This window comes from Phyllostomus hastatus, unplaced genomic scaffold, assembly GCF_019186645.2.
Source record: "Phyllostomus hastatus isolate PE091 unplaced genomic scaffold, TTU_PhHast_1.1 phas_contig_80, whole genome shotgun sequence".
Classification (NCBI taxonomy): domain Eukaryota; kingdom Metazoa; phylum Chordata; class Mammalia; order Chiroptera; family Phyllostomidae; genus Phyllostomus; species Phyllostomus hastatus.
Genome location: NW_025333960.1, coordinates 15,133,583 through 15,161,267, shown reverse-complemented (window position 1 = coordinate 15,161,267; position 27,685 = coordinate 15,133,583). Strand labels below are relative to the sequence as shown.

Genomic DNA, 27,685 nt, shown 5'->3' with positions numbered 1-27,685 from the left:
AAAGGTTATAAACTCTTCTCTCAGCAGGAGTAATAAGAATCAGTCTCAGTATTATTTATTAATTCTTTTTTTATAAATTAAGATGCATTTGCTTTTCTTGATTATAATTCCAATCTTTTAAAAGTTAATTTTCTACTTTCATAGCTATAACTCTCACACCTAAGTGTAATGATTCATTACGTCATCCAACAAAGGTTGAAATGACAGATTGTCCAATTCCTCCTAAAAGAATGAGAAGAGAAGTTATAAGACAAAATAGGTAAGTCTGTTTATGACAGTTATCATTGGTTAGTTTATCAAAGCTCTTGTCTCAGTATGCTCTAAAAAATAGCATGAGTCTATTTCCAATTTCCCCCTTGGGCCAGAATGTCTTTTTCATTTAAACTAAATGATGGATAATGAAGGAAAACATAATCATTATATTTTCCTAGGATACCCCAATTTTCTAAATGATTTTTGCTAATTATTTGGAAAGTTTTAATAGTTTATTTTTATATTATTTTTAAAGTTAAAGATTTACATTGCTTTTCTGTTGTTTGGCTTAACTTTCAAACACAATGCATTCTACTTCATAGGATCAGCAACTTGATAAATATAGAATATGCAAAACCTTTTGTACATTACTTATTTAAAAATTGCTAATAATGTTTGGTTTGGAAAATCAGATATACCATTTAAATAGCTCATCAAAATAGCAACAAAGCATTCAGCAGCCTAACTCAATGGTATAAAAACTATACTTTTTAGATTAGATTTTAGTAAGGCCCTATCACAGAAGGATACCATGGTACAAGAGTTGTTTTTTTATTCATTATTTCAAAAAGTTTAAATACAGACTTTTGAGACTGTGGTATTTGGATTTGATACTCCATGCCCTTTCTATCTACATATTCTGCATTTATACAGTAACTATGTGAATGCTGATTTTGTGCCATATATTGCAGGGTAAATAGAAGTGGGAAGCAGAGAAAGGAATTTACTTCATTCCATATGATAGATGCCTTAAGGCATTAGAGCTTAAATCTCTCACAGTTTTGAGAAGGGCTCAATTTAACAAGTGTACAGGAGATATGGGGAGTTTAGGAACAAGTTAAGTGATGCCACCAAGAAGCAGTCAGCCAAATCCAGAATGTCAAGAATAGGACATTGCAAAGGAAAGGTCACTGCTTTTGTTAATAAATCAATGACCTAAAAGAAGGATGAACTGTTTATTGCAGAATAAATGTGACTGATGATCAACAGTCAAATGTAGTATGTAGACCTTTTTTTTTTGGATCTGAATTTGAATCCTTAAAATGACAACTTCTAAAATATTTGGAGAAATTTTAATATCACCTGGATATTAGCTATATTAAGAAATTATTAATTTTGTAATTTTGCATATAATAACATAGTATTTACATTAAAGATATATTTTAGAAATGTGCAGTGAGGTATTTATTAGTTAAGTAACTTGATGCCTAGGATTTACTCTAAAATATTGCAGGAGGAAAAATATGTGACAGGATATCAAAACAGATTCGTCAAAATGTTATAATTATGCAGGTTGCTTGTAATTTTTAAATATGTTTTTGGAGATGGGGAGCATTTTGTCAGTTTTCTAAGAGACAAGTAAAGAAATTCCAGTTCTAAAGTACATATACTTGAAGCTACATCATAGCCTCAGCACTGAATTAGCCCAAGACTTTGCAGATACAATAGTACTACTACAGATATCACTGATTTCAATCTTGTTCATTAAGATTTTGTAGTAATTCAGAGGTGGGATGGGCTCAAGTTGTTTATCATTAATTTGTTGGTAGTAGTACCATCATTTACGAAGTCGTACATTATATACAGTAAATCAAATGGTAAAGATTGTGTTGTACTGTAATGTGAGCCACACATGCGATTTGAAATTTTCTAGGAGCCATGTTAAAAAGAAACAGATTAATTTTAATAATAGATTTTATTGAATCCAGTCTATAAAGTACCCATTGTAACATGTTATCATTGTAACATTGTACAGTTATCATTGTAACATGTAAACAGCATGAAAAATTATTGAGGTATTTTAAATTCTTTTTTTCGTACAAAGTCTTCAGAATTCTGAAGACAACACATCTCTGTTAGGACAAGCTACGTTGCAAATACTCTGTAGCCACATACAGCTAATGGTTACCATGTTGAATAGCATAGGCATAGAAAGAGATTAAGATGATAAAATCTTGTGTCCTATACATCTTCACCTGACTCCATTACCTAGAGGCAACCTTTGTTTTAAATGTTTAGTTTTAGTTATTTTGCTATTGCCTCCAATTTTTTTTCTGTTTTTCTTTTTCTTTTTTTCCTTGTTTTCCTTTTTTTCCATTTTTTTACATATACTTAAGTCTGTCGTATCAGTTTTCAGACAGTACAGCTCACCCAACTCCTTGATGTGGAGGTTTGTCTTACCTGGTCTTCCTAATGACTTTTGGGCTGAATTGTTCTGAATTATTTTAGATTTTTTCCTCTTTCATGATTATTTCATGATATTCTACCCTGCAACCACAACCAAGTCATCCATGTTTTTTTCAAAGGTAGAGAGCAGTAAACTACATAACATTACTATGGCTGTGTAAACAGTTAGTACTAGGCAAAGTTGTGTACTAGGATTACATGTTTTTCTCTATAAAGTTCTAGGTCACCAGTCAGTGTTTTAAACATCAGGATCAAATAAATCCTGCACATTGTATCAGTTCTTGAAATCATGTTAAATTTTAATCCAATTCTTATTTAGACTGGTTCTTGGATGTTATTTTTTTTTTCTGGAGTTTCTGATTTTTTTCCTTCTTTCTTTCACTGTCTTGATCACCTACTCTTCCTCCTGCTCCAGTGGCTGCTATCTATGTAGGCCTCCTGGGTCTTCCTTGGCTACGCTCTTGAGTTGGATCTACTGTGTCTTGGGTGCTTTGCCTTTCTCTTAAAACTTTCTTAGGAAAAGTGTATACAAAGAAATTTGGAACTTTTGCATATCTGAAAATGTCTTCATTCTGCCATTACGTTTGATTGAAGTTTTCTGGTAGTAATAGGATAGAAACAAGGCTAGCATATACTAAAGGAGGAAGAACTGGGAAACAGGCTAGAGACAATGTCAAGAGACAAAAGGAGGATGGGAGCGAGATGGAAACGGAGAGGAAACCAACAGCCTAGAATGTTTAAACCAAAACTTTGAAAGCTTTGTTCTCTTGTTTCTAGGCATTACACTTACACCACAGAGTTAGATAACAATGATAATTAGTTAATTAAATGTTAGTATATTGACTTTAGGTATAGTCGGTAGCACTCTAGAGGCTTCTCTAATGCTGGCATCTAAGGAGCTAGCAACCTTATAGTTGGCTTTCCAGCCACACACTTAAAGCAAAGCCTGCTGACCCACTGACCCTGCTCTGACCTGTCTCGTTTAAATTTCCACTCAGAAAGGAGACTTAATGGGAAAATAGTTCTGTTTTTTCAGGAGGAGAGTAAATCCAAGCCAGCAGCACTGTCCTGTTTTAAATATAATCATACAGCTCTGGCTAGTGTAGCTCAGGGGATTGACCATGGCCTGCAAACCAAAGGGTTGCCGGTTCGATTCCCAGTCAGAGCACATGTCTGGGTTGCAGGCCAGGTCCCCAGTAGGGGGTGCTTAAGAGGCAACCACACCTAGATGTTTCTCTTTCTCTCTTTCTCCTTCCCTTCCCCCCTTTCTAAAAAGAAATACATAAAATCTTTTAAAATTTAAAAAATAAAAAAATAATGTAATCATACAACCAAGAATCATCATGTATCCACGCATATGAGGAAAAAAATCCAAGATAAATAGTAAAACCAACCTTGAAGATAATTCAGTAAAACTCTTTAAAATTTGTGATTTTTAATGAGATTGCAGAAGGAACTGTATTTACAAAACTCGGGGAGTATTAAAAGAAAGATACAGGTGGAACGAGGTTATAGATTACAAATACCATTGTTGAAATAAAATATTCAGAGGACTAAGGACCCTGGCCAGGTAGCTGATTCAGTTAGATTTCATCCCCATAGCCAAGGTTTTGGGTTTTATCTCTGGTCAGGGCACATACAAGAATCAACCAATGAATGCATAAATAAGAGGAACAACACATCAATGTTTCTCTCTCTCAAATCAAGAAGTAAAAAATTTTTTTAAAAAGTCATTGGCCCTGTATGGGGGTGGGGGGAATCAAGGAACTGAAAAAGAAACTTCCTAGAAAAATTATGTGAAGACAAAGATGGAGACATAGAGGACCAGTTCAGACTATTAGGAATGTTAGAAAGAAGATAATGGAGAAGAAAAATATGTAGAAGAGAGTTTTCCAGGAATGAATGAAAGGGCACAATGACTGACAAAAGAGGCATCAAGAGAATTCATAATAAAATTTTAGAATATTAAAGGTAAAAGAGTGTAAATTTTTTCAGAGAGTCAAAGGGAGAACCGTATTCTCAGTGCAGATTCTGACACAAAGAAAACAAACACCAAAAACTCAGCTATTGTTCAGCTTTGTGTTGGCAGTGTTTGAAGTTTTAGATTGAAATTTTGGTATACTCTAACCTGTGGCTTCCTCCCCTTTTGCATCTTGTTTATCATTGGGAAATTTAAAATCACTTTAAATTTCTTAAGTTTCTATATAAAATTTAACTTTCTGTTTAATTGGTAATGTCTTCATACACAACCTTGGTCTGTACTCCATAAAGTTTTTTAAAAAATTTTTTGGAGTACACTTTATGACTTGGCAAAATGTGCATAACACATAACATTAAATAATGAAGAAGAATATAAAACTATACATGGCATGATTTAAATTCTCTTTAAAAATCACATACACACACAAGACTGGAAGAACACATACAGGAAGTGGAATTATAGGTAATTTAAAATTTCTTTTGCATACCTAAATTTTTTTTCAAAAATATCTTTATTATGTAATGTCATTTACAGTTATATCATTGTAACATTTTTTCAATTTTTTTTATTGTTCAGTTACAGTTGTCCTGCCTTTTTCCCCCACTGCTATCCCCATCCCTCCACCACTCCCACCATCAATACCCCCATTGTCTGTGCCCATGAGTCCTCTGATCTAGTTCTTTGGCTTGTCCCTTCCCCTTCTTTCCCCTCTTATCCCCTGACCCCTGCCCCTCTGACCACTGTTAGCTTGTTCTTTACTTCTAAGCTTCTAGTTCTATTTTGCTTATTTGTGTTTTTTTATTGATTAGGTTCCACTTATAGGTGAAATCATAAGGTGTTTGTCTTTCACCACCTGGTTTAATTCACTTAGCATAACACTCTCCAGTTCCATCCATGCTGTTGTAAAGGGTAGGAGTTCCTTCCTTCTTTCTGCTATGTAGTGTTGCATTGTGTGTGTTTACCACAGTTTTTTGATCTACTCATTTACTGATGGGCACTTAGGCTGTTTCCAGCACTTGGCTATTGTAAATAACACCTCTGTGAACATTGGGGTGCATAGGTTCTTTTGAATTGGTGTTTTCAGGGTTCTTAGGGTATAATCCCAGCAGTGGGATTGCTGGATTGAAAAGCAGTTCTATCTTTAGTTTTTTTGAGGAAATTCCATAGTGTTTTCCACAGTGGCTGCACCAGTCTGAATTCCCACCAACAATGCACTAGGGTTCCCTTTTTTCCACAACCTCACCAACACGGTTTGTTGATTTATTAACGATGGCCATTCTGACTGGTGTGAAGTGATATCTCATTGTGGTTTTAATTTTCATCTCTGTAATGGCTAGTAATGTTGAGGATTTTTTTCATATGTCTGTGGGCCCTCTGTATGTCCTCCTTGGATAACCATCTGTTCAGGTCCTTTGCCCATTTTTAAGTTGGATTGTTTGTCTTCCTGCTATGAAGTCGTGTGAGTTCTTTGTATATTTTGGAGATTAAATCCTTGTCTGATGTATCATTGACAAATGTTTTCCTGTTCGGTGGTTCCCTTTCCATTTTGTTGATGTTTCCTTTGGTTCTGCAGAAGTTTTTTAGATTGATATAGCCCCATTTGTTTATTCTTTCCTGTATATTGTTTATGTTTTTGTTTTTTTAGGTTCAGTTGTTGATAGTTGTGAGTTCTCATTTTATTGTTCATATTTTTTATCTTCTTTTTCTTAGATAAGTCCCTTTAACATTTCATAGAATAAGGGCTTGGTAATGATGAACTCCTTTAACTTGACCTTATCTAAGAAGCACTTTATCTGTCCTTCCATTCTAAATGATAGCTTTGCTGAATAGAGTACTCTTGGGTGTAGGTCCTTGCCTTTCATGACTTGGAATACTTCTTTCCAGCCCCTTCTTACCTGCCAGGTTTCTTTCAAGAAATCAGCTGACAGTCTGATGGGAATGCCTTTGTAGGTAACTTTCTCCTTTTCTCTTGCTGCTTTTAGCATTCTCTCCTTATCTTTAATCTTGGATAATGTAATTATGATGTGCCTTGGTGTGTGCTTCCTTGGGTCCAACTTCCTTGGGACTCTCTGAGCTTCCTGGACTTCCTGGAAGTCTATTTCCTTTGTCAGATTAGGGAAGTTCTCCGTTATGTTTTCAAATAAGTTTTCAATTTCTTGCTCTTCCTCTTCTCCTTCTGGCCCTCGATAATTTGAATGTAGAACATTTAAAGTTGTCCCAGAGGCCCCGGCTGGTGTAGCTTAGTGGATTAAGCGCTGGCCTGTGAACCAAAGGGTCACTGGTTCAATTCCCAGTCAGGGCACATGCCTGGGTTGTGGGCCAGGCCCCCCAGTAGGAGGCATGCCAGAAACAACCACACATTGATGTATCTCTCCCTCTCTTTCTCCCTCCTTTCCCCTCTCTAAAAATAAATCAATTAAAATATTTTAAAAAGTAAAGTTTCAGAGCTTCCTAAGCCTCTCCACATTTTTTTGAATTCTTATTTCTTCATTCTGTTCTGGTTGAATGTTTATTTCTTCCTTCTGCTCCAAATCACTGATTTGAGTCCCAGTTTCCTTCCCTTCACTGTTGGTTCCCTGTACATTTTCCTTTATGTCACTTTGCATAGCCTGTACATTTCCTCTAATTTTCGACCATACTCAACCATTTCTGTGAGCATCCTGATTACCAGTGTTTTGAACTCTGCATCTGATAGGTTGGCTATCTCTTCATTGTTGCTTAGTTATATTTTTTCTGGAGCTTTGATCTGTTCTTTCACTTGAGCCATATTTTTTTGGCTAGGTGCACCTCTTATGTAGTAAGCGATGGAGCCTTAGGTATTCATTACCCCTGGGTGGGGCAACCCACATTACTGTGTTGTGGTGCTGTATGTGGGGGATGAGTGTGAGAGGGAACAATGCTGCTTGCTCAGCTCTCAGTAGTCTTTCAATTACTTCCCCCACTACCCACAAACAAATCAGGCCCTTCTGGTACTGCTTCCCAGGGTGTGGTTTTGTGTACATTCTAGGACCCAGTGGGTCTCTCCAACAAACTCTTCTGTGAGGCTAGGAGTTTATCCTGCATCCTCAACCCCCACAGGTGTTTTCATTCAGAGGTTTTGAGGCGTTATTTCCCTGCCCTGGAACCCTGGATTGCATGGTCTGTCTCACTCCCTAGTTGTGCCTCCCAGTTTATTTGCATGCAAATATGGGATCGCCAGTCCACCAGCTGCTGCCTCGCTCACCCTGATCCTCCAGGTACTGCCTTGCCACACGTCCTCTCCCACCCGGCTGCCTGTCTCTGCCCCGTCTACCAGTCTGGATGAATGTTTCTTCTTTACCTCCTTGGTTGTTAGACTTTTATACAGTTCAGTTTTCTGGCAGTTCTGGTTATTTTTTGTCTTCAAATTTGTGTTTGTCCTCCTTTTGGTAGTGCAAGGAGGCAAAGTATATCTACCTACACCTCCATCTTGGCCAGTTGTGTCCCCTTCATTGTCTTAAAGCAGTCCCTTTAGCGTGTCTTGCAATGCTGGTTTGGTGGAGGTGCTTTATTTTAACCTTCTTTAGTCTGGGAAACTCCTTATTTCACCTTCCATTTTAAATGGCAGCCCTACCAGGTAGAGTAGTCTTGGTTGCAGGCCTTTGCTTTTCATTACTTGGAATATTTCTCGCCATTCCCTTCTGGCTTGTAGTGTTTCTGTTGAGAAATCAGCTGCTAGCCTTATCAGAACTCCCTTGTATGTTACTGTTTCTCCCTTGCCGCCTTTAAGACTCTCTCTTTGGCTTTAAAAGTTGGCATTTTAATTCTGATGTGTCTTGTAGTGGGCCTCTTTGGATTTATCCTAATGGGGACCCTTTGCGCTTCCTGAACTTGTGTGGCTTTTCCCTTTTCCAGGTTCAGGAATTTTTCTGTCATCATTTTTCCAACAGGGTTTCTATCCTTTTTTCCTTTTCTTCTCCTGGTATTCTTATGATGTGAATGTTGTTATATATCATGTTGTCCTGAAGTTCCCTTAAACTATCCTCATACTTTTTGAGTCTTTTTTCATTTTGTTGCCCTACCTGGGTATTTCTTCCTACCTTGTCTTCCAGCTTGCTGAATTAGACCTCTGCTTCATCCAGCCTGCTTGTAATTCCTTCTAGTGTATTTTTTTTATTTCAGATATTGTATTCTTTGTTTCTTCCTGCTTCTTGTTTACAGTTTCTATTTCCTTTTTCGTGCTGTTGTAGTTCCTACTCGGTTCCTTGTAGTTGTCACTGAGTTCATTGAGCATCCTTATAACCATTTTTTCTTATTTCTATGTCTGATAGATTGCTTGCCTCAATTTCATGTAGCTCTTTTACTGGGGATTCTTCCATTCCTTTCAATTGGGTTTTTTTCTTTGTCTCCCCATTTTAGGTGACTCTCTTTATTTCTGTATGTCAGGATTCTCTACTTTGCCTGCCTGCCTCTGTTTGGCCTTCTGTGGTAGGAATTCTCTGGGACTCAGTGGTACAGTCTCTTTGATCTCCTTATCTGGATGCTCTAGGGTTGCCCTTTCTTCTGTTTGTGTGGGCTCTCTTGTACTTGGGTGTACTCCATAAATTTTGAACTAATGTCAGTATCTCAAAAACATTTGAAATTAAAGTATTTAGTGTTGAAATAGTAGTGTATTTTATCCATACAATCAGGAACAAATTTAATAGTAGGAAAGAGCAACATAATGTATATGTTCACATGGGTTTTTTATATTTGCATATGTATATTACATATTACATATTTATTATTTGCTTTTATAGAGATTATATACCATATTTCATTAACACTAAGATGTCAGTAATATAAGAGAAAGTTATTTCATGAACATTAAAGAAAAACACTACAAATTAATTCATGAGGTTAAAAGGTAGATTTCAGAGATGTTAAATGTGGAAAAATGTGGATCTTAGAGTCAACAAAATATATTTAACAATATATGATATTACATAGTAGACTCATTTTCTTTAATAGAGAGTTCAGTTTTCTAATTCAATTTTTACTGATAAAGATCACAAATTAGCACTTTATCAAAAATGTGTATCTTCCATTTGGAGATGGTAGTTTAGGGAACTGTCATTAGAAAATAAAGTATTTATGTTTTACCTGAATAAAAATATCTGTGTGTGTGTGTTGTGTATATACACATACCCCCAAAGTATTCACTATATTCATCTCTACATGAATGGAACTGTAGGTATCTTTAAATGTTTTTTTTCTTTTGCTGGTCCTTATTTTGTAACATTTTTGTAATAAGCATTATAAGTATTGTTAATTTTTAAAAGCTGTAATTTCATTTCAGGAAAATGAGGGGAAAGTAAGGGAAATCTTCAGACTGGGGGTCTGAGAAATAACCATTGTAAAGAAATGTGGTACAAATTACTTAACCCTTTTTCTGTATATGTTTACTGCTTTTATTTTGAGGCTTTCCTACATTTTTTGGCTTATATGTCAAAGAAGTGATTATGTACAAGGATTTAATTAAATGTTTATACTGAGAATTATTATAACTAATAATAATATATAGTTCCATTGCATATTTAACCATGCAGTTCTAATGAGGGAGTTTGGGAAAGGAAAATTTTGATACATGTAATTTATTTATTTTTTCCCATTATGACCAGGACTATAACCAAAACAAATGTGTGAAAAGTGGCAGAGAAGAGGGGACCTTTGGTCTCAGTAAGAATGCCCTGCCTTCTGCAGCTCTCTTTCAGAAGACCAAGAAGGTGGCTTACCAAACTGTATATTTCTCGGGACAGTACCAAGAATCTGGGGCATTCATTTCCATGTCTGTCTAGAGAGGACTGGAAGCAACCATTCAGTTTTATGAATCTCACTGGACAATATGGATTTACTGTAATTATTCCAGCTAGCATGCCCTGTGGTTGTCATTACCTTGCAGATGTGTCAGAGGAAAATGTACAAATATGGCAGTGACTGTAAAACTGGCACATAGCATTTATTAATTCTGAAGAAAAGTATATGTACTATTTTTCAATATGATTACTATAGACATGGTAGAACTATTTCTTGGAAACAAACCTTTTTATTACTTTTGTGTGAATTTATTTAACAAAACTGTTTTGTCTGTTATTGTCTAAGGGTGGTTCCAGAGGTTACGTATTTAATTTTAAATATGTGAGGAAACTCTTAATTAATGGATTAATGAAGACTTCAAAATAAAAGTAGTCAAAAAAGCACAGGAATCTGGGAATTCAAATGTTAAAATATGTGAAAAAATATTCATGAGTAAATTTGTGACAGCAGTAACATTTTAAATTTCTAAAGACTTATCCTGTATGTATATAAAATATGGCTCAGCATCCATTTTTATAAGTATCGTTTGACTATTAATACTAGATTATATAGTCTCAGCCTTAATTCTATATTTGCATTATTTTGTAATTTTTTATTGCTATTTTTAAAGGGTTAAAGAACTTGTACACTTCTACATTAACGCAGTAAGGTTCTGCTAGGAAGTTGCCTCAGACACATTTGAATTGTGTATTAAAGCTCACATGTCAACATATATGTCTTTGTGTAAGGTCATTCATATTGGTCTGTGAAGTTACTTGGTAAGGAAATAACTTTTGGTACAGTTTTGTGTCCCAGGAAATATGTGTGTTTTTAAATCCTTTCTAAGTACATAGGTTAATAAAGAGGATTGGCTTTTTTTCTAATAGATTTTTTTACATTGAAAACTTCGTAACAGTTATTACCTTGGAAAGAACTATTACACTGATAACCTATCTTTATAATTGGAAATCATCTAACTGTTTTTGCTGAAGAAATAAAATGGCAATAATAGAATTAGCTAAAGAAGATTGGATTTCTTTTAAGTGAAATTTATTATTATTTGTTCTTAAATACTAGTGTAAAAAGATAAAAATCCTATCTTCTATAATTATTATACTTTTGACTCTTTGACATAGTTATTTACAATTATTTTAAATGGGTAGGATTAATTCAGTTATATTTTAGTGTATAATTTTCATCTAATTTTTACTAAAAAGTTTGAATTTGTATCATTTTTATACTGTTAAAATAACTTTTCAGTTATATCTGCTAAACATTTTCATGGAATCATCTCTTCATGTTCATGGTTGTGGAATTATATTTATAAAGTTACTTTTATACATGTTAATTTAAGAGTTTTATTTTGCATGCCTGTTGAATACTTAGTACCTGTTTTGAAGAAGATACCATTCCTCAGTATCCATGGGGAATTGGTTACAGGACTTCCTGCTGATACTGTAATCCATGACCACTCAAGTTCTTTATATAAAATTGCATAGTATTTGCATATAACTTGCACACATCCTCCCATATACTTTAAACCTCTAGATTACATATAATACTTAATACAATGTAAGTGCTATGTAAGTAGTTCTTATACTGTATTGTTTAGTGAATAATGGCAAAAAAAAATGTTGGTACATGTTCAATACAGATGCAACCATCATAGGACTAACAACATGTCAACAAAAAAATAACTTTTAAATAGACTTTAAAAAGAAAAATGTTATTAGACATAAAGAGGGATATTTTATAATGATAAAGGGGTCAATCCATCACAAAAATATAAACATTATAAGCATGTGCACCTAATAACAGAACTAAGATACATGAAACACAAAGTGACAGAAATGAAGAATATTCAACAATAGTAGTTAGAGACTATACCCCATTTTCTTTTTCTTTATTTTGTTTCAATTACAGTTATTACATAATACTATATGTCAGTACTATATTAGTTTAATATGTGCAACATAGTTACTAGACATCTATATAACTTACAAGTGATCCATTTTTATTTTCTGCATGTATCTGTCCAGTTTTCCCAACACTATTTATTGAAGGTACTGTTTTTATTCCATTGTATATTCTTCTTTTGTCATTGATTGACCACATAGGTATGGGTTTATTTTGGGGCTCTATTCTGTTACATTGATCTATATATATCAGTTTTTATGCCAGTACTGTGCTGTATTGATTACTATAGCTTTGTAATGTAGGTTGATATCAGGTAGCATGGTACCTCCAACTTTTTCTTTCTCAAGATTACTATAGCTACTCCGGGAGGGGGAGGGGGAAGTTGCTTTCATATAAATTTTAGGATTATTCTAGTTCTGTGAAAAATGTCATTGGTATTTTGATAGGGATTGCATTGAATCTGTAGTTTGCTTTGGGTAATACAGACAATTTAATGATGTTAATTATCCCTGTCCATGACCACCATATAGCCTTCCATTTATTTGTATCTTTAATTTTTTTCTTCGGTGTCTAATAGTTTTCTGAGTACAGGTCTTTTACTTTCTTGGATAAATCTATTCCTAGGTATTTTATTCTTTTTGATGCAATTAGAAATGGGATTTTTAAGAAATTTCTCTTTCTGATAGTTTGTTCTTTGTGTATAAAAATGCAGTCAATATCTGAATATTAATTTAGTATCCTACCACTTTACTGAGTCCATTTATTTTTATTGTTTTTTGTTTTTGTATTGTCTTTAGGGCTCTCTTTATATAGTATCATGTCATCTGCAAATAACAGTTTGACTTCTTTTTTTATTAGGATGCCTTTCCCTTGTCTGATTGCTGTGGCTAGGATATCCAATACTATGTTGAATAAAAGTGGTAAAAGTAGACATCCTTGTCTTGTTTCTGATCTCAAAAAAAATTTCTGCAGCTTTTCACCATTATGTATGTATGATGTTAGCTATGGGTTGGTCATATATGACCTTCATTATGTTGAGGTATGTTCTGTCTATCACCATTTGCTGAGAGTTTTTTTAATCAGAAATGGATGTTGGATTTTGCCAAATGCTTTTCTGCATCTGTGATATAATCATATGATTTTTATGCTTCCTTTTGTTTATGTGGTGTATCATGTTAATTGATTTGTGGACATTGAACCAACTCTGCATGCAAGGAATAAATTCCACTTGATCATGGTGTATGATCTTTTTTAATGTATTACTGAATGTATTTTGCTAATACCTTATTGAGGATTTTTGCATCTATTTTCATCAGGAATGTTGGCCTATGATTTTCATTTTTTGTAGTGTCTTTGTCTGGTTTTGGTATCGGGTATACCCCATTCTCAACAATGGAACAACTAGACCAAACTAATAGATGAGACCAAGAACACAATGAAGGACACTATATAAGCCAAATAGACTTCCCAAACATAAAAGATTTCATCCAACTACATTATACATTCTTTTTTGAAAAAAAAGATTTTATTTATTTTTAAGGAGAGGGGAAGGGAGGGAGAAAGGGAAAGAAACATCAATGTGTGAGAGAAACATCGATTGGTTTGCCACTTGCACACCCCCAGCTGGGGACCAAGTCTGCAACTCAGGCATGTACCCTGACCCAGAATCAAACTGGCAACCTTTAGGTACACAGGCCAGTGCTCAGTCAACTGAGACACACCAGCCAGGGCCAATATTTTACATTCTTAAGCACACATGGAATATTCCCCAGGATAGACCATAGACTCGGCTATAAAACCAAAAAATTTCAGAAGATAGAAATAATATAAAGTAGGTTCTCTGGTCAAAAGGCAATCAAATTTTAAATAACAGGGAAACAAATATATGGAAATTAAACAGTATACTCTTAGATAGCCAATGGATCATAGAAATCAAAAGGAATTCAGAAAATACTTTGAGAAGAGTGAAAAGAAACCACACCAGAAGTTACAAGATGCATTGCTTAGAACAGTGCTTAGCAGGAAACTTAGTAATGATAAATAACCACATTAAGAAAGGAAAGATCTCAAGTCATTAACCTAATCTTTTACCTTAAGACATTGGAAAGCTAGAAAATTAAACCTAATCAGAGGAAAGAAAATAAACTTTAGTGTGGAAATGAATGCAATAAAATAGAGACTAGAAATACAAAAGAGAAGCAATAAAACCAAAACTCTTTTTTAATTTCAATAATATTGAAAAACCTATAGCTAGTTTGACCAAGAAAATAAGAGAATATATTAGAATGGTGAATATACTAGAATCAGAAATGAAAGAAGTACATTCCTGGTGACCTTACATAAGTAAAGAGGATTATAAAGGAATACAATGAATATATGTGAACAAATTAGACAACTTAGCTGAAGTGGACAGGGTCCTAGAGAGAGACAGACTGCTGGAACTGACTAAAGAAATAGACATATAACAAGTGAAGATTTTGAATCAGTAATTTTTAAAGAGAAAAAAAAGGAAAAGTGCCCCAAAGAAAAGCCCAGGTCCCGTAGACTTTACCACTGAATTCTACCAGACATTTAAAAAAATAGATACCAAGTCTTCACAAACTTCCAAAAAATTGTAGAGAATACTTCCCATCTCATTCTATGATGTCAGTAGTACCCTGACAACCAAAACTGAAGACATCGTAAGAAAACTAGAGACCAGTATCTCTATGAATGTGGATGCAAAAATGCTCAAAAAATACTAGCAAACAAATCTAGCAAAATATAAAAAGAATTACACCCCCTGATCACATAGAATTTATCCCCAGAATGCAAGATTGAAGTGGGTTAATATCTGAAGATCAGTTGGTGTAATACATCACATCTATAGAATTAAAAATAATTACATAATCTTGTGCACAGATGCAGAAAACAATTCAACCCATTTTTAGGATTTTTAAATAAAACACTAAGTAGTAATAAGGGCAATAAGGGCACTTCTTCAACGTGGAAAAGGTCATCTATGAAAAACCCAGAGCTAACATCATACTTAATGGTGAAACTGGTTGCTTTTATTCTAAAATAAGGAACAAGACAAAAATACCTGCTCTTGTCACTTTTATTCAACATTTTACTGGAGGTTCTAGCCAGGGCAGTTAGGCAAGAAAAAGAAATTAAACAACTGGAACTATCTCTGCATATGATATAATCTTGTATATTAAAAACCCTAACTAGCCCTGGATAGTATGGCTCAGTGGATTGAGTGCCAGCCTACAAACCAAAGGGTCGCTGGTTCAATTCCCAGTCAGGGCACATGCTTGTGTTGTGAGCCAGGTCCCCAGTAGGGTGCGTGAGAGTCAACCACATTGTTTTTTCTCTTCCTCTCTTCCCCCCTTCCTCTCTCCCTAAAAATAAATAAATAAATAAAGTCTTTTCTAAAAGTATTTTTTTAAAAAACCCTAACCCATTAAAAAACCATTGGAACTCATAACTGAGTTCAGTAAGGTTGCAGATTCAAGTTATACATAGAAAATCAGTTATATATATTTCTGTATACCTGTGATGAACAATCCAAAATTGAAATGAAGAAAATGTCATTACAATAGCATCAAAAAAAAATAAAATTCTTAGTAATAAATTTAACTGAAGTACAAATCTTGTACTCTGAAAATTACAAAGCATTGTTGAAAGAAATTAAAGATCAAAGTAAGTGGGGAAAAAATCTCATTTATGATTTGGAAGACTTGACACTGTGAGATGGAAATATTCTTTAAATTAATCTATAGGTTCAACACAGCCCCTATCAAAATCCAGCTGACTTTTTTTTTCCAAAGTAGCAAGTTGATTCTAAAGTTAATGTGGAATGTCAGGTAATACAGAATAGCTGAAACAATACTGGAAAAAGAAGAACAGAGGAGTCACACCTCACAGTTTCACAACTTACTAAAAAGCAATGATAATTAAGGCAGTGTAATACTGGCACAAACACGGGCATATCAATGAGTGAAAGAGGATTTTGAGTTCAGGAACAAACCCATCCTTCTATGATCAGTTGGTTTTCAACAAGGGTGTCAAGATCAACCAAAGGAGAAACAATAGTCTTTTTGATAAATCATATAGAGACATGATAGCCACATGTGAAAAGTATTGACTTGCACCCTTACCACATACCATGTCCAAAATAAATTCAAAATGTGTGAAAGCCTAAGTATAAGAGCAAAAATTATAAACTACTAGAAGGAGTAAATCTTAATGATCTTGGGTTTGACACCAAAAGCAACAGCAACAAAATGAAATAAGTTGGACCATCAAAATTACACACTTTTTTTTTGCTTCAAAAGATACTATCAATGTGAAGTGACAACTAGCAGAATGAGAAAATACAAATCATATATCTGATAAGGGACTTATATCTAGAATACATAAAGAACCCTTAACAACCTAAGAATAAAAATGCAACTCAAAACATTATGTTATTGGCATAAAAACAGAAACATAGCTCAATGAAACAAAATAGCCCAGAAATAAACCTATGCAAATATGGTTAATTAGTTCATGACAAAGACGTCAATAATGTACAATGAGGAATAGACAGTCTTCAATAAATGGTATTGGGTAAATCAGCCACTTGCAAAAGAATGAAACTGGTTAACTATCTTACACAATGCACAAAAATTAAATGGTTTAACAATTTGAACCTAAGACGTGAAACCGTAAAACTAGAAGAAAACAAGTATCAGTCTCGGTGATTTTTTGGATCTGACTCCTAAAGCAAAGGCAACAAAACTAAAGTGGGACTGCATTGAATTAAAGCTTCTGCCCAGCAAAGGATAACATGAACAATATGAAAAGACTAGGTACCAAATGGGAGAAAAGTTTTGCCAATCATTTAACTGATAAGGGGTTGATATCTAAAATTTATAAAGAACTCATGAATCAGTAGAAGGAAAGAAAATCTGATTTAAAATGAGTGGCAACTTTTTTTTCTTAAATACACCCAGAGGTCTGCAGGCCCCAGGTGTGTGACAGTTGGCCTCAGTGTGTCCTGTGCTTTTTGCTGTGTGGTTGGTCCTAGGCTCAGCACTGGTGCCAGACTGGAATCTGCATTAACCTGGTAAATACCACTTGCTCCACCCTGCTAACTTACTGAGATCTCATCTCACCCAACTTGTATACAGCCCTAGGCTCTTTTAGGATCTGAGCTTTATGGGCAGCTAGTAGGTGACAGTAGACCTCAGGGTGCCCTATGCTTTTTTCTGACCTGCTCTAAGCTGGGTATTGGTGGCAGCCAGGCTCACTTTACAGTGTAGTCTCTTCCATGCACCTCCAGATCCAGCACAGGCAGCTACCAACCATGGATTGCTTTGTAGCTCTTACCAGGTAGTGCAGGGCTGGTCACATGTAGTTGACCTTGGCCTGCACTGAAACTTCCCTGCTCCCCACCAAGGCCCCAAAACCAACACACCTGGTGGCCAGCTTCAGACCACAACAGAGCACCACCCAATCAGCACCACAAGTAGCTTTTTTGAAGTGTGGGCAATTGGGGCAATTCCTGATCCATGGGTCAGCCCCCACACAGTACCTCATACTCTGGTCCTGGCCAGTTCTCACAGCCAATCAGCATGAGGGTCAATTCCATGCCAACAGCAATCAAAGCTCAACTGCAACAGGAGGGCACACACAACCTACACCAGGGTTACTCCTGGAACACCTGGCTCAGGTGATCAGGGCGACTGCACAGTGGGGCCCCACAAAACAACTTGTATATAAGGCTAATCTGCCAAGACTGGGGGACATAGCAGATCTACCTAATACATAGAAACAAACACAGAAAGGCAGCCAAAATAAGGAGATAAACATGTCTCAAATGAAAAAACAGGAGAAAACTCCAGAGAATGAAACAAAATGGAGACAATAAGACAGAGTTCAAAACACTGGCTATAAAAATGTTTGAGGAATTTAGTGAGAACTTCAACGAAGAGATAGTAAGCATAAAAAAGATATTGAAACCATATAAAAGAACCAATCAGAAATGAAGAATACAATAGCTAAAATGAAATGAGCTCTAAAAGTAATCAAGAGCAGATGAAGCTGAGCACCAAATCAGTGACTTGGAAGACAAGATAGCAGAAAACAATCAGAACAGCAAACAAAAGAAAAAAAGAGATGAAAAAAAATATTTTATGGAAATGGAAACGAAAGAAAATCTGGAGTAGCAATACTTAGACAAAATAGTCTTTAAAACTATAGCTATAATGGACAAATTAGACTAACTTCTTATACCATATACAAGAATAAACCCAAAAAAGGATTGAAGACTTAAATATAAGACTCAAAACCATAAAAAATTCCTAGAAGAAAAGGTAGGTAATAAACTCTCTGGGCCCTATTTCATGGGCATCTAGCATGGGGATGGTGGCAAGGGAAAGCTGCCTGCTGCTAATCCTGGGTTTCTCGGGTTCAGGGCATTAAAGAGACTCATCTCGTTTCCCTTCCCTTCTTGTGTCTTACTGTCAGAGAGAGATTTTGAAGCCACTTCCCTTCTCCACATCATTAAGTTGTTCCCTTTCTTTGCCAAATCCTTATTGCATAAAGACATAAACACCTGGACTTAAGGGATTCTGCCCCATTTCCCTGACCGTTGGCAAAACAATTTCAACTGTATGATGGTGCAGTAATTTAAAGAATGACTTAGGGTCATTTTTCCCCTTAGTCTCAAGTACACATAGGCCAATCAGTGTTACAATAGAAAACCAATTCCTTCTTAGTCATGGACCAATCTGCTAAAATTTGGCCCAGTGGGCTCCCTTAAGGAGTCAAAACAGAACAACCCCTCATGACACAAAAGTATAAACCCAAAACCATAACCATAGCAAGACCCTAGACAAAGGGGGAACATGTGAACAAAACCTGGATCCATAATTTCAGTATTCCAAATGAACTAGCATTCTCTGCCGACCAGTATCACAAGTTGTCCTGACCAGACCCAAATGGCTCCAAGTCCAAGTGGTACAAAGTCCAAACAGCAAAACACCCAACGATACAAAGCCCCAGTGGAACGAAGCCTAAACAGCGCGAAGTGCCAAGCAGCGCAAAGCAAAGCCCAGGCCCTGTCCAGGTAGCTCAGTTGGTGAGAGAATTGTCCTGATATACCAAGGCTGGGAGTTCAATCCTCAGTCAGGGCACATACAAAAATCAATCAATGAATGTACAAATAAGTGGAACAAAAATCTCTCTAAAATCAACAAAATTTATTTTTAAAATTCTATTTAAAAAACAGCAAAGCCCAAACTGCACAAAGCCCAAGTGGTATACAGCCCAAATAGCAGGGATAGATGGCCAGCTAATCAAAACTTTGCTGGTAGCTGTCCATGATCTCTCAGCTGTAGCAGTTTTCAAAAGTTAGTAGTGTCCTTCCCATTGACCTCACATGGCCAGCTCATCAAAACTTTGTCAGCATGCCCTGGCTAGTGTGGCTCAAAGGACTGAGTGCTGGTTTGTGAACCAAAGGGTTGCTGGTTCGATTCCCAATCAGGGCATATGCCTGGGTTGTGGGCCAGATCACCAGGAAGGGACATACGAGAGGCAACCACACATTGATGTTTCTCTCCCTCTCTTTAAAAAAAAATTGCCAGCATTTACCAATGGCACAAAGCCCAAGCGGCAAGTATAGAGTACCCCTGGTGTGCATGCCTGGTTTAACTCAGCCAGTCTAGGTGTTCATCTACTTCCTAGAAACCCACTTCCTTTCACCAGCCAAGAACTTCAGGCAGCTGATGCCTAGAAACCTGTTTTCCTCTCACCAGCCTACTCCTGGGATTGGCCTGCTGCAGCTGGGACCCAAGCCCGGGCTCTACAAGACTTACTGAGGTCCACCTTCTCCTGCCTGGCTCACAAAAAACTGAAACCAAACAAGTGAGTTCAGCCACCTGTGGCAGTAAAAGCCAAACTCATGAGACAGGTTTGGATATAAAAGGAAAGAGGTTCATCCAGGTGCTGACCACCTGGAAAAATGGTGGACTCCCATCTCAAAGACCATCTTGCCATTCTGCTCAAGCCCATGGTTCTTGCAGGGATAGGGAGGGGAGGGCTTTCTTTATCCAATCATCCTGCTAGCTTTTGGCATGCTCAGGCCCTATCCATTAATCTCTGTAGCCTTTTGCATGCTCAGAGTGAGAACCACCCCCTGTGCCACCTTGGCTAATGCAGGAGACTCCTCAGTGCTCCCTGACTGTCTGTGCCATCAGGGTCAGAGGGGAGTAGAAGGCTGCAGGACCCACAGTTGGAAAGCCTAGAGATGCTGCAGGCCACAGGCCACAGCCCTCACATCTCGGGGAGCTAATTGGAGTCTGCAGGGCACCTTTGGATCCTGGCATGCCCACGTCCTCTGCACAGTCCCCATGAGGCTTGCTTCTATGATTGACCATGATAACAAATGCTCTTAATAATATTCTTTATATATATCCTTGGGCAAGGGAAACAAAAAATAAACAAATAGGGCTACGTCAAACTAAAAAGTTTTTGCACAGCAATGGAAATTATCAACAAACCCAAAAAACTACCAATCTGGAGATGTTTGCCAACAATATATTTGGTAAGTGGTTAATATCCAAATTTTATAAAGAACTCATACAACTTAACACCAAGACAAAACAAGAAAACCTATTTTAAAAATAGGCAGACCTGAATAGACATTTCTCCAAAGAGGACATACAGATGGCCAATAGACATGAAAAGATGCTCAACATCACTAATCATTAGAGAAATCCAAATTAAAACCACAATGAGATATCACCTCACATCTGTGAGAATGGTATATCAACAATAAATCAACAAACAACAAGAGCTGGTGAGGATGTGGAGAAAAGGGAACCCTTGTGCACTGTTGGTGGGACTGCAAATGGGTGCAGCCACTATGGAAACCAGTATGGAGGTTCCAAAAAAAATTAAAATGTAGAACTACCTTGTGACCCAGCAATTCCACTTCTGGGTATTTCTCCAAAGATATCCAAAACACTAATTTGAAATGATATATGCACCCCTATGCACAGTGCAGTGTTATTTACAATAGCCAAGATGTGGATGCAACCTAAGTGCCCATCAGTAGACAATTGTATTAAGAAGTGGTACATATATACAGTGGAATATTACTTGGCTATTAAAAATGAGATCATTCTTTGTGGCAATATGAATGGATATAGAGGGTATTATGCTAGGTGAAATAAGTCAGGAAAAAAAGATAAATGCCATATTATTTCACTTATACGTTAAATCTAAAGAACAAAATAAAACAGACTCAGATGCAGAGAACAGACTGACAGTTGTCAGATGAGAAGGAGTTTGGGGGACTGGGTAAAAAAAGCATTAAGAAATGCAAATTGGTAGTTACAAAAGAGTTACTGGGGATGTAAAATACAGCATAGGAAATACAGTCAATAATATTATAATAACTAAGTATGGTATCAGGTGGATAGTAGAGTTATCAGGAGGATCACTTCATAAACTACGTAAATGTCTAACCACTATACTATACACCCAAAACTATTAAAATAATATTGAATGTCAACTGTGGCTGAAAAGAATTTTTAAAAATGGGCAGAGGATCTAAATAGAAGTTTTTCCAAAGAAGACCCTGCAGATGGCCAACAGGTATACAAAAAGTTCTCACCATCACGAATCACAAGGAAATGCAAATCAACAACCACAACAAGATATCACCTCCCATCAGTTAGAATAGCTATTATCAAAAGACAAGAAAGAATAGCTGTTATCAAAAGACAAGTGTTGGTGAGGATGTGGGGAAAAAGGGATCCTTTATGCACTGTTGGTGGGAATCTAAATTGTTTCAGCCACTATGGAAAACAGTATGTAGTTTCCTCAAAAAATTACAAAACAGAACTATGATATGATCCAGTAATTTCATTTTGAGATATTTTTCCAAAGAAAATGAAAACACTAACTCAAAAAGATATATGCACCCCCATGTTCATTGCAACATTATTTCTAATAGCAAACGTATACACAACGGAATACACTTCAGCCAAAAGAACAAAGAAAGAAAGAGAAAAAAAAAAGATGAAGTCTTGTCATTTGCAGCAACATGGATGGGCCTTGAGGGCATTATGCTAAGAGAAATAAGTCAACAGAGAAAAGCAAATACTGTATGATCTCACATGTGGAATATAAAAAACAAGCTTGTCTATACAGAGAAGAGATTGTTGTTTGCCAGAGGCAGGGAGTGAGAAGTGTGGGTTCAGTGGGTGAGATTTACAGTTATAAATCAGTCATAGGGATGTAATGCATAGCATGGTGACTATAATTAATATCATATTACATATTTAAAATTTCCTAAGATGATAGATCTTAAAAATTCTCATTACAGAAAAAAACTTTATAACTATATATGGCGATGGATATTAACTAGACTTACTGTGGTGATCATTTTGCAATATATGCAAATATTGAATCATGTTGTACACCTGAAACTAAGATAATGTTAAATGTCAACTATACCTCTATTTTAAAAATGAATTTAAAATCTAATTTAAAAAAAGGAATTTTAAAATGTAATAGTCCTCAAAAAAGAAGTAGAAATCTAATTTTCTGAGTAGTCTGAATAACTAATAGAACGGGAAAATGAAAAGAAAGAGCCTAAGCAATAGAGAGGGAATGAGATGGTTTAACAACATTTTTTTTTTGGTCAGGAAGCCCGAGGTCAAGGAGACCATGATGCCCTGTTCTCAGAGCTAAGCCCTGCCCAGAGACTGGTTTTTCTGACACTTTGACTAACACTCAAAAAATGATTTGAGCCTCAAAATGAGTGAAGAATGGAGTCAGGCTTATCCAGCTTTATAGACACATACAAATGCACCATTTGTACATTTCAACATTTTTTTCCATATTTCAAAGCAGCACCCAAAACTTTTTTTTCAGGAGTTAGGGGTACAGATCCACATTTTGTCAAGAATGCTTTTTAAGGATTTTTTCTTGTGAAATATATATTATTTATGTTAACAATATATGTAAAAATATGATACAAACATTCATTTAATAACTAAATAACTTCCAGGTCAAGAACAAGAATACTGCCCTAGAAGCACTCATGTGCCCTTCTGATCTCTCGACCCTCCTTCTCTGGAGGTAACCACTATCCTGCCTTGTTTCTCGCTTGCCCACCTGTATAGTTTTACCACCTAATATGCATCCCTAAACAACATACTTTAGTTTGGGCACTTCTGAACTTTACTTAAATTTAGAAATCATACTTTTAACAGACTAGGCTTTTCTATCTCACTTCTCACACACTTAACATGCTTGTAAGATTTGTCCACGTTTACGTGTTATCTGCAGTTCACTCCTGTTCATTGTGGTACAGGGCTCTATTATGTGGATGAGGAACAATATGTCCATTTTACTTCAGTGAGCATTTATTCACCTGTTAGAAACGATGCTGCTGGAACATAGCAACAGAAGTCTCTTGGAGCACGTATTTGTTTTCAAATCAAGTTAGGGAAAAAAGGGCTTAAATGTCTACTTAATATAAATTAATTTTTATTCTATGACTAATTAAAAAGTAATTTTGCATCACACAAAAAAGGTCTCCTGCTGCACACGTGCAAGACCTTCTCTAGGTTCTACATCTGGGGGTGAGACTGATGGATGGGCTTTAGGGTGTGAGACTGTTTAAATGTGCAAGTAATGCAGAACTGTTTTCCAAAGCAGCCGTGCCAATTTAAACCCCCCCGGCCGTGTATGAGAGTTCGTCCACATGCACACCAACACGGCGTTGTCGGATTTTAAATTCGTGTCAACCCAGTATTATGGAGTAGTATATATTTGTCATAGACATCAGCCTGCACATCCACAATTACTAATGAGGATGTGCATAATTATTTTATTGGCCATTTAAGTTTCTTTTGTGGAGTGCAGATTCCAGTCTTTTGTCCATTTGTCTGTTGGATTGTCTTTTTCTTGTTGATTTATTGCTGTTGACTTATTAAATTCCCTTATCAATTCTTTATCAGTTATATGATGAAAATGTGTGAGAGACCCTGGAGGCACCAGGGAAAGCTTCAGAGAACAATGAAGACTGCCGAGATCTGGAGGGTGAGGTTGAAGTCCCCCCCAGGCAGGAAGAAAATTCCATACAGAGGGAACAGATTATATTTGCTGGAGGGCCTTCATTCAAAGTAACTGGAAAAAGGTAAAAGGAAAGAATCCCCCTCCTCCTCAGCCCTTCTCAGGCAAATTAGATTTGTTTCTGGATTTAACATTCTTATTTTTGAAGACTAGTTTTTGGGGGGTTTTAAATATATTTTATTGATTTTGCTATTGTATTAGTCCTAGCCCCCCCCCCTTGATTTCTCTCTGCCTTGCCCTGCTCACCTCCCACCCACATTCCACGCCTTAGTTCTTGTCCATGGGTCGTACATATAAGTTCTTTGGCTTCCTCATTTCCTGTACTATTCTTAACCTGCCCCTTCTCTATTTTGTACCAACCATTTATGCTTCTTATTCCCTGCACCTTTTCCCTCCTCCCCCTCCCCACTGATAACCCTCCATGTGATCTCCATTTCTCTGATTCTATTCCTGTTCTAGTTGTTTGCTTAGTTTGTTTTTGTTTTAGGTTCAGTTATTGATAGTTGTGAGTTTGTTGTCTTTTACAGTTCGTGTTTTTGGTCTTCTTTTTCTTAGATAAGTCCCTTTAACATTTCATAGAATAAGGGCTTGGTGATGATGAACTCCTTTAACTTGACCTTATCTGGGAAGAACTTTATCTGCCCTTCCATTCTAAAAGATAGCTTTGCTGGATAGAGTCATCTTGGATGTAGGCCCTTGCCTTTCATGACTTTGATTATTTGTTTCCAGTCCCTTCTTGCCTGCAAGATTTCTTTTGAGAAATCAGCTGATAGACTAGTTTTAATGTGGATGAAACTGCACCTTTGAAGACTCAGCTCAGATAAGGTACAACGTGTCTCTAGCCAAGGGAAGACAAATTAGAGGGAATCATCCTCTCAGAAAAATTGTTTTCATTGTCCAGACTTGCTTCCTTTGAAATTTTGAAATATCTTAAAGAAGATTTTAAATCCCCAACCTGATCAGTTTATTCATAATGAATTTATCCTTCAGAAGACATAATTTATTTTTATTTTCCTGGCAATCATTTAGAAACAGCAGTTCAAAGCTGAAAATGGATTTTCTTTTTGTTATCGCTACAGTTGACAGATCTTTCTGGCTAAGAAGTGATTTGGCAATGGTTGGTTTTTAATTCCAACTTTTTAAAAGTGCAGTTAAGGAAAACTGCAATTCTAAGGCAACATAGGTTTGAAACCTTATTTGGCCCCTCATTACCTCATTCATGAGGGTGGGAGCACTCTGGCTGGAGATCACATGCTCTGGCCTAGGGAGAGGGTGACTTATTTTGTTCTCTGACTGATGGGCCTCCCTCCGAGTGGGTGGAGAAGGGCTGAAAATAGTCATTTCTTGGCTGCATCTGCCATGCAGCAGGGCCTCTCTAATATGGGTCTGTTTGCAAGTGAGAAGGAGAAATAAGCCTCTAGAGGTTGGCCTCACCGGTTACAATGAATATGATGTGAGCAGAAGTGATAAAGGCCCAAGGAAAACGTAACAGAGGCTTAGATTTATTCAAGTTGTTTACATTTGTTAAAAGTTAAAGCTGAGGTGTACTCTTCTGCAGAAAGGTGGAGTTTTGAACTTGTTTCAAGTTAGCATCCTTGGGCCCCAGTTCTCACCCAAATTTAACGTCATTTTTCCACCTCGATGCACATTAGGTGTGTTAATTTGGTCAACTGTCTTCTAAAAGTCAGATACCTATCTGCTTTCTTTCACTCATTTAACTAATGTTATTAAGCAAGTAATATTTGCCAGACACTGTGCCAGGTATAGGGTTAAAGTATGAGTAAGATGAGTAAGAAATAGTTTTTCTTCAACAAACTTTCATTAAAAAACTAGTCAATGGTGTTGGAATCAATGTGACTTTTGGAAAGGGTTAATGATTGAAAGGGGCCATAAGGGCCCTGGGGTGCTGGTCAGGACTTGCCTCATGATCTGGGTGCTGGCTATGTGCTCACTTTGTGAAAATTCATTCATAAATCATTTATGAGTTATGCACTTTTTTTGTAAAAATGGTGTATGTTGATAAAATGTGCCATAATCTACAGATGTTTATTCAAAAAAAAAACTTTTATGAGCCCTGGCTGTATGTCTCAGCTGGATGGTGCATCATCCCATATTCCAAAATGTGGCAGGTTTGATCCCTGGTCGCAGCGCATATGGGAGGCGGCCATCGACATTCCTCTCGCTCCCTTCCTCTCCCTCTAAGTCATCAACAAAAACATGTCCTCCGGTCAGGATTAAAAAAAACAACATTTATGAAATTGAAATCCCTAGTACTAAAGGGAAAGATTATTTTCGGGTTGAAATACATTAGAACCGAGTTCTCGTACATTTTTTTCTAATGTTCTATTTCTCTCAGGAGTCCTGGCACCACTGCCCTCAAACAACCATTTGGAAAACATGACCTCAGAATATTCAGGGAATAAAATTTTTTTTCATATTTTAAAATTAGGGAGAAACATGTAAGGGTGTCATAGAAAACTAAGGCACTTTCTTTCTTGACCCCTGGACATTCTCTGAATCTGAAACCCTTGTATCACTTTGTATTTTCCATCAGTCAAAAGATATTAGCAACTGTTATCTGCTGTGGCTTATTACTCATGTTGTTGTAGTCTTTTAACCAATAAATGTCCAAAAATGTCAATGGGGCTTAGGTGCTGAGCTGCATTTAAGCAGGCTCTTCCCTCTGCTCTATTTAAATGAGCTATTGCCAGGCCAGAGCACTTAAACATAGTATCACACCGTGGTGCTGTGTTCTTTCTTAGCCCCTCCGGATGAGTTTAAAAGTGATTAAGTCTGAGAAGACCAAGCCAAGGAAAGCTCATGCAAATATTCTGCTTCTCTGACAACTACCTAAACAACCAAGTTTCCCGTTGCTCAATAACAGCAACTTCAAAAAGTTACCAAAATACATGAGGCAACAGCAGAACAGGAGAACTTTCCCCAAGTTATGACTTATAGCAGTTCACTTCTTTCTCATTTTCTGATTTTAATATTTGTATTGACATTTACTAATGTTTTAGCCTTCAAAAATACTACACTTGTGGTAAATAAACACAGTATGGCTTTCAGTTCATTTTAGGTCTCTTAGAGCAAGCCTCTAATTTATTGTGCAAACCCAGGGCACTTTTGAAGATGAAAGGAAACACTGAAAATAATTAACAGTGTTAACAGATCCACAACAGGAGTAACCGGGGCCTGGCCCCGGCAAAATCAGGATATCTGGTCACCCTACCTATCTTTAGATAAGGGAAAGAAAACAAAAACAAGAACAAGCTAGAGCCTGTTTTTCTCCCCCAGCCTGTGCTGTACCTTCAACAGTGCTATGCCATGCTCCCTTTCCTCATGCTCACTCTTCCTCAGTCCGCCCTGGTCGGTCTGCCTCGCCTACCTCCTGGGTACCTCTGAGACCACAGACCTTATTCTAGCTCGCCTGCCAGC

At 36.6% G+C, this 27,685-nt stretch overlaps 1 protein-coding gene across 1 annotated transcript in view; it reads left to right on the top strand.

Moving 5' to 3' along the window:
- Positions 1-10,944, top strand: part of SMCHD1 (structural maintenance of chromosomes flexible hinge domain containing 1) — a 143,484-nt gene extending 132,540 nt beyond the window's left edge. The window contains exons 47-48 of the mRNA XM_045849828.1: positions 145-259; positions 10,039-10,944. Of these exons, the coding sequence (XP_045705784.1) occupies positions 145-259; positions 10,039-10,063 (140 nt within the window). The 3' untranslated portion in view covers positions 10,064-10,944. The remainder of the gene's footprint in view (positions 1-144; positions 260-10,038) is intronic.
- Positions 10,945-27,685: the final 16,741 nt, after the last annotated feature.